The sequence below is a fragment of the Pan troglodytes genome, chromosome 9 (genome assembly GCF_028858775.2).
Source record: "Pan troglodytes isolate AG18354 chromosome 9, NHGRI_mPanTro3-v2.0_pri, whole genome shotgun sequence".
Classification (NCBI taxonomy): domain Eukaryota; kingdom Metazoa; phylum Chordata; class Mammalia; order Primates; family Hominidae; genus Pan; species Pan troglodytes.
The window spans coordinates 72039440-72047500 of record NC_072407.2 but is presented as its reverse complement, the minus strand read 5'-3'; the positions used below and the strand labels follow the sequence as shown (position 1 = coordinate 72047500).

The 8061-nt window shown below is 54.6% G+C and overlaps 1 protein-coding gene across 11 annotated transcripts in view; it reads right to left on the bottom strand.

The window, feature by feature from the left end:
• ANO1 (anoctamin 1) overlaps positions 1-8061 on the bottom strand; it is a 222432-nt gene that overhangs the window by 198906 nt on the left and 15465 nt on the right. Inside the window, exon 1 of one of the 11 annotated variants that reach the window (XM_016921441.4) lies at positions 3798-4215. The exons of the other annotated variants lie outside the window; for them this stretch is intronic. Coding sequence (XP_016776930.1) covers positions 3798-3855 — 58 coding nt within the window. The 5' untranslated portion in view covers positions 3856-4215. Of the gene's footprint in view, positions 1-3797; positions 4216-8061 lie in introns of those variants that run through there. 11 annotated transcript variants of the gene reach the window in all.

The following is an 8061-nucleotide window of genomic DNA, read 5'->3' as shown; positions in this document are numbered from 1 at the left end:
ACAATTTTAAACAAAACAAAACAACAAATAGTAAACCTCTCACTTATCCCCACCCAAACCTCTCCTTGTGGTCTCTTCCTTCTTCCAGCCACTCAATCTGAAAATCTCAGAACCATTTTTGACTACTCTCCTGCTCTCAGCCCCTACATCCCATGTGCTGGCAATTCCTGTGGGCCCTACTTTCAAAATAGACCCAGGGTCACCCTCCCCTACCTGCCTCGTGCACCTGGATTATTGCAAGAGCCTCTGAGCAGGCTTCTGCCCCTGGCCCATCAGCCTTTTCTCTGTAGGACAGCCAGAGGGACCTGTTAGAACCCAAGTCAGCTCAGGTCCCTTCCCTGCTCCAAACCCTACTGCAGTAGCAGGTGGTGGGGAGGGGGTGGGGAGTGTTATTTAGCTCCCATGGTTCCAGTGGCCCTGGAGACCCCCACACTGGCTCCACACCTTCCATACCTCTTGGGTTGCCCCTCCTGCTCCCTCTTTCCCTCCCTCTCCTGGCTGGTTCTGGAATCCATCCAGCACACTCAAGAAGAAGACGCACGTGCTGGGGCTTCTGCACTGGCTGTTCCTTCTGCCTGGAATGTTCTTCCCCCATCTCTTTCAGGTGTTTTCCCACACCACCCACTCAATGGCACAGAGTAGGTGCTCAATAGCTCTGTGGGTGAAAGCTTCAGGAGGGACAACTCTTTCTATCCTCCCTGAATGGTAAGATAGCACCATGATTAAATGCACAGCTTGCTTGCTTGGAGTTCAAATCCTGCCTCTGCCACTTACCAGCTACAGGACCTTAAATAATCTCTCTGTGCCATAGTTTCCTCATCATAAATGGGGGGAAACAATGGGACCCACCTCATACAGTGAGTGGGGATTGTACATGATGATGCAGGTACCAGGGCTTCCATGGGTGACTGGCACGCAGTCACCTGCTCAACCAACATTAGCTAACATCACCTTCCTTCCCTCCCTCCCTCCGTCCCTCCCTACCTCCCTCCCTACTTCCCTCCTTCCCTGTCTATTTCCTTCCTTCCTTCCTTCCTTCCTTCCTTCTTTCCTTCCTTCCTCATTCCCTCCCTCCTTCACTTGGTGCCCAGGATACTATTAGTGCAGAGAGGCATGTGGGTTGATTTCCAAGAGAAGGGGATATCCCAGCTGAGTTTTGAGGGTTGTGCAGGAGTGAGTTGGGCAGACATGTCCCAGTGGAGGGATGCCGCAGACCTCACCCTAACTCCACCTGCCCTTGTGGGAGGTTCAGACCACAAGCGTATAAATAAGTAGCTTATTAAAGAATAACTAAGGAGCTGCTAAGAAGGCAGAATGGGAGGGGGCATCTGTACCCATCAATTGCTCCCTGGGAGAGTGGGCTTGTGGTTTTGCAGGGGAGCGAGAATGAGCAGGTTATAGGATCAGTCACAGAGCACTCGGTGTGACTTCACACCTGGGTCATATGGATGAAGCTTGCAGTGATGACATTGATGACAATGATGATAATCCTCACTCATGCACAGAACAGAGCCAGGCACTTTGGAAAGGCTATGAACTCAAGTCCTTTTCACAGCCACCCTCCGGACTTTACAGATAAGGCACAGAGTGGTTAAGTAAGTTGGCCGAGGGCACAGGGCTGCAGGCGGCAAAGCTGGGATTGAGACCTGGGAGGCTGGCTCTAGAATTGGGGCTCTCTGTACTTCACAAGATAAGTGCTTCCTTTCTCTGGGTCTGGGTGCCGGTGGCAGGAAAAAGTGGGAACCCAGACCTCTTTCTGTTCTCCAACTCTGTGGCTTTTTAAATTTCCTATTTACGGGCGAAGCCACTGACAGCCTCCAGGTGTAAATGACATGGACAGAGCGAAAGTGGCGTGGTGCTGTGAGGCTTCCCATGGAATTTCTTCATGCCTACTGCGGTGGAATGGTGCATCTGGCAGCAAACCCGAGAACCGAGGCTGGGACACCTGTCCTGGGGTCTTACTCCTGACACGGCTGCTACCCACAGCAGGGGGCACGATTCCACCCCCCACACAGCCGAGGTGCAGCGGGGTGGACAGGAAAGGCCTGCTCTCCGGGAGTGGAGGCTGTGGCCGTCATCCATCCATGATTACAGCTCAGATCTGATGAGCTGAATCCTCCAGTAAGGAACACTCCAGGTCCTCACATCTGAGACATGACCCATGCCCAAATGTAAAGCCTATAAAGACCAAAGCACAGGCCTCCAGAGTACACCCTCATGCACAGGGAACGGTTTCCTCAAGATGTCCTAGAAGCATTGCTGGGTGATTCTGCCTGGGGTGGGGAAAGGGAGAGGCAGTGGCCTCACAGCAACTGGACTCAGACATCCTGGGTTCTAGTCTTTTTTTTTTTGTTTTTTTGAGACATGGTCTTGCTCTGTTACCCAGGCTGGAGTGCAGTGGCACGATCTCGGCACACTGCGGGCTCAAGTGATCCTCCTGCCTCAGCCCCTCAGGTAGCCCGGGGACAACAGGCCTCCATTCTAATCTTGGTGCCATCAGTTACTGGCTGTGTGGCCTCAGTTTCTTTGTCTGCACAATGGGGAGGATTATACACCCCTTTACAGGGTAGCACTGAGGATAAATGTGTGAAGCATTTGAATCAGTGCCTGAAGCTTGGTGGGCTGGTCATACACGGTGAGCTGGGGCTGTGTTTCCAGTGGATCACAGAACGGATCATTTCTACACCTGAGCTTGAGGAAGCCGCTCAGGAAGGCAGGACAGCCTGGCCGCACAAGAGTAGGCCCTGGTGGCCCACTTCAGCGCCCAGGTTTTTTGCCTGCTCTGACTGGAGGGGCCCCTTTCTCTTTCTTCTGGGCCTTTAATTTGATGAGTATACAGTGTCACTTCTAGAAAGAAGCCAGACCCGGCTGTTTGAAAGGCACGCATCAGAATAAGTTTCTCCATGGGAATTCGAAAAGAAGAAAAGTCGGGGGAGGGAGGGGGGAAGAATAAAAGGAGGGCTTCCCATGCTATAGTTAGCAGTCCCGGGTTGGCGGTGGCATCCTGATTGCAGGGCACTGCCTCCTAACCAGGGCTTCAGAAGGGCAGAGCTCAGCGTGTAATTAAATAAAACCCACTGCACACTGCGGCCCCCTTGTCACTATCCCACTCTTAGGTTTATTTAATAACCTCTGAACTGGGAGGGGAGAATCATCCAGGAAACAGGGCTTGGGTCATTTATTTTAAAATTATTGGTACAAAAATATCCTGGGTGGTGATTTATGTGCAGCCAGGGGGGAGGAAGTCAGGGACTCCCCCTCCGGCCTAGCGTCCAGGCCTCATTTGTCTCCGGCTCTCTAAGTTCCTCTCAGTTTCCATTATGATTTCGAGTCATAGTAGTGACTTTATATCGCAAATAAATCTCCAGAATAGCACGGAAATATTATGTGTATTAATAGCGCCTGTAAAAACATCCGAAAACCTCGTATCCGCTGCAAGACGCTCCCCCGGGATTGGGAACAGCCTGGGCCGGCCTAGCAGATGTCTCCCCAGGGGCCGCGCAGGGGCCCCTGCCCGGCGGCGCCCCCAGCCCCAGCCCAGCCCCGGGGCTCTGTCTGTCGTCTGTTTGTCTGTCAGTGCCCCAGCGACCTGTGACCGACACAGTCCCTCCCCTCTCGCCTTCACCGGGAGAAGCGCGGAGGGGGGAGGACTGTCCCCGCCACCAGAGGTGGGGGTCCCTGTCTCCTGCTCCTCGTGCGCCCCTAAGTCCTCCGCAAGCCACTGCCCCTGGGGCGTCCCAGATCCACTGCGGCCGCGCTCGCGGTCCCTCACCCCCCGTGCCGCCCTGGATACTCACCGGCTGTGGGGACTTCCCTGGGGGGCAGCCCCTCCAGGCCGATGTCGCCCTCCTGCATGGCGCGTTCGCTGCGCGACTCCGGGGCACCCGGGACCCAGCGAGTCCAGAATAGGGAGCGACGAAGTCACCCCTGGAGGTCTGCGGCGGCTCTGGGGGCCAAGGTCCGAGCCTAGCTCGGGAGGGGACTGTCCCCTCTCTCCTCCCCAGAGGCAGGAGCGAAGCCGCGCGTGCTGTAGCCAAACTTGGCTGCCCTCGCTCACGGCCGCGCCGCTCCTCCCCCTCGGCTTTTTGGTCTGGGGGTCCCGGGCAGACCTCCCCGCCCCCCGGGGGTTACCTGCGGACACCGCCCTCGCCCCGCCCCGCGCTCCCCGGACTCCCAGCGAGCGGTGCGGGACGCTGCAGAGGAGCAGCGGCTGGTCCCCAGGTCCCGGCCCGCCCCCGGCCTCCCGCTGCGCGGGGCGCGTCTCCACCGCTCCCAGACCGTCTTATCAGTTGGGGCGGGCAGTGGGGCCCCGAGCGGCCCTGCGAGGTGCACCCCCAGCCAGGGCCCCAGGGAAGGGGTGTTGACTACAGGAGGGGGCCTTGAGCCAGCCTCCGAGAGACGGGCGCAGCCCTGGGCGCGGGGAGGTTCCGTGAGTGGCCCTGGTTCCCGCATCAGAAGAGCGCCCTGGCCCCCTCCGCCAGGCGGCAGGACCCCGACGAATCACTGTCAATTTGTCACACCAGGAGGCTGAAGCCCAGGGATGGAAAGGAGAGCTGGAGGTTACAGGTCACTGGGGTCCTGAACTTGAATCCAGAAATTCGCCTCTTCCCACCCCCCTCCCCTCCCCGGGTTCCCTCCCGCAAGCCACAGCCTGTGCAGAATGTAGGAATCTGGATAAAGTGAGAAGGGTTTCAAAGTGGGGGAATGTCCCGTTATTTGAAGATTCCAGTTAACTGCGGCTAAGAGGACTGGACCCGGGGCTGCATCCAGGGACGAGGCAGGGACTCTGATGCACAGCCTGTCCCCGACCCTTCCTCTTCCCCGCCTCATGGGCTCAGGGCAGGAAGCCGGGATTGCCCCTCTCCAGCCCTGTGGGGTTTAGAAACCAAGGTCTGGACAATTCAGCATCCTCAGAGACAGCAGCAATGTGGGCCCTACGGAGGGCGGGCGTGGGGAACTGCAGTGCCGGCGCCTCCTTGTGTACCCACAAACCTCATACCCCTGACATCTCCAGATAAATACCATAAATTCTCAGGCAGAACTACCATAAACAGAATGCTAAGTAGCTCCGTGACCACAGGAGAGGCCGTGGGGGACAGGGCAGCCGCCTCATCTTTTGAAAGGTCATCTGACAACTTCTGCACCCCAAGGGAGGAGCCGGTTTGGTGCTGAGGACCAGCCCATGCCAGGGACCCTTGGATCACTTGCCAAGGTAACACTTCACCTAGTGCCCAGCTTTGGCTGGGCCCTGAGGGAGACAGACCCGGCTACCCCTGGAGGACAGACCACATCCCCGCGGAAGGCATCTGGATGGAGGAGGAGCTGTCCTCCTCCCCACCAGGCCTGCTGGGATTGGTACCTGAGGACACTGCCCCAGGAGGAAAGCGCTTGCTCTTGAAGCGGCAAACCCACAAAGACATGTTTCCTGCCCGGTCTCCTTCCCCGCCCCCACCTCAGCGCTGTACTGTAAAAGGAGAGGAGAGGCAAGATTCCTTCCTCGCATTGAGTCTCAAAGAAAGGTGACCTGCCATTTTCCTTAGCAATGATCTCGTTTCAGTCCGGACTCAGAAATTGGAAGACAGGCACTCAAGTGGGATTTTATTCTCCGTGGGCGGCAGGCTCACCCTTAGGAGAGTATGCCAAGAAGCCCCGGGACGTGTGCCCCAGGAGGGCAAAAGAGGATGGATGGAAATCAGAGCCTTCCTGGACCCTTGCAGGGGCTACATTCATTTCACAGAACTTTTCCATCTGACCATTGTGCAGAAGTCGAGATAAAAACTCATTTTTCTTGGAAGGGTCTGATAGCCAATGTGATACATAGCAATTGCTCAGTTATGTAAATACACAGAGAAAATTTTAGAATTCTTACCCTTGGAATGATGAACTATAAACCAAAAAGGCTCAGGGGGAAAAAAAAATGTAAATACGTCCTGGGACTATTTTTAACTGTCATTATTTACCTTTTTGGGGCAGGGATGGACTATTGTATATTTAGCCAGATTTAAAATGCACACATTATTTAATGCATGATTATTGCAGAAATATGTTAAACAGCCATTAATAGATGTTGATTCATTCCGATTGAAGCCGCTTTTTCTTCTTTTCATTTTCTTGGCTCCAATTAAGTTGCGTTCGGATGAAACCCTTCAGCTGTGGCCAAAATATGCAAAAATGCCAGTCAAAGACCCAGACGTTTAAAAATGATATTTTAGTAAATACCTGAACCAGCTCATTTTTAAAAAGATTGCTCTCGGCTGCTATTTTGGTAAGTGGCATCACGTGATAGTGATGCCAGGCTGGGGAAGGCTGGGCTGCCCATGTGGCCCGCAGGAGAGGGTGGCCTGGAAGAGGAGCACCCGGAGCACCCTGCTTATTTTCTGGGGAACCCCACGCTGCAGACCCTCTGAAGCTGAGGGCCTCCCCGACACCCTGGGCATGGCAGGAAGATATTTATGTCAACAGCAGAGTGGGGCCAGTGCACTGGCTCGGGGAGGTGGCGTGCCTGTCATTACAACACACAGCCGTCATTACGGAATACAGTAATCACACAGCACAATGCTTGTAATTACAGAAAAATGGTTTCCCTTTTTGGCGAGGCGGCGAGGGAGGGAGAGAAGGCAGCTCTTGGTGAGGCCAGCACTGGTACTCATCCCCTGAATTGGGCGGGGTTTAAAATAGGTTTCGTAGGGTGAGGCCTTGGGCCTGGCTTGGGGGTAGGCACAGACCTACCCCAAGCCGGAGCATGATCAGATGCTGGGGACTTGCAGGGACTCTGATCTTGCTGTGGTTTCATCAAGGCCACCAGCACCATCATGCAGGTCTCCTCTGCTCCCCAATGCTGCTGGGTCTCAGCAGATGTCAGCTCAGAGCTGACTCGGCCCACAGGTGCACCACCTGCAATCACACCTCCCTCTGTGCATTTCTCCTTTCCTCATTGACCTTCTCTGGACCCTCAGATGACTCAGGACAGGATAGATTGTCACGTACACCCTGCCCCCACTGTCACTCGTCATCAGAACACATACAAGGCCACAGGTCATTTAAATGCTGATTTCGCATGATCTCGGGAAGTCTGTTTTCAGTTCGGCTTGGCTCTTTGAATGCCTGCCATGGGTAGAGCCCTTTCTCAGGTTGGAAGGGGAATGGGAGGCGCAAAGGGAGCAAAACAAAGCCCCAGCCCTCCAGGTCCAGCCTCCAGCCTGGAGGAGTGAGCAAGCTGGTGCAGAAGCCGAGCCTACGGCCTCTGCAGCCTAACAGAGTCAGTCCCGTCTGGAACAAGTTTCTTCTCAGCACCTGGGTTTGTGCATCTGTAAAATGGGTCTTGGCAACAGGTTGGAATTCTGTAGGGATAGGACAAGAATTCAGCTTCCAGCCCAAAACCTGACATGCTGTAGGGATTAGAGGGCATTATTATTTGCATCATATTCATCCCAGTCAGACAGGGAAACGTGGTAGACCACTGAAATGCAGGTGGAGGCTGCTCCCAGAAGAGCCGATTGGAGCTCTTGGTGGCCCCTGCCCTGGGGCAACCGGAGAGTGGGTGGGTTTTTCCAGGTGGACGGTGACTTTTAGGGGGTTCTGGCAGAGGCTGGGTGGAAGCACCAAGGTGGAGAAGTGGGCACCCAGACAGGGATGGGAGCAGCCCAGTGTAGCAGGTTCAGGTGGGGCATCTGGCAAGTAACGGGGGCCCCTGGTGGCTATACTCAACAGGGTTAAGGGGGTCTTATTGTAATTAAACAATTCACTGGGGTGACATTCACATAAGATAAAATTGATCATTTTTAAGTGTTCAACTCGGTGGCATTTAGTGCATTCACAGTGTTGAGCACCCACATTTCTATCCAGAATATTTCCATTCCCGCAGAGTACAGCTCGAACCTGCTAGCAGTCACTCCCCATCTCCCCCTCCCCCAGTCCCTGGCAACCATTGGCCTGCCTTCTGTCTCTATGGATTTATCCATTCTGGACATTTCATATAAATGGAATCATACATTACATGGTCTTTCGTGTCTGGCTTCTTTCATTATGTTTGGAGTTTGCTCCACATTATAGCATGTATCA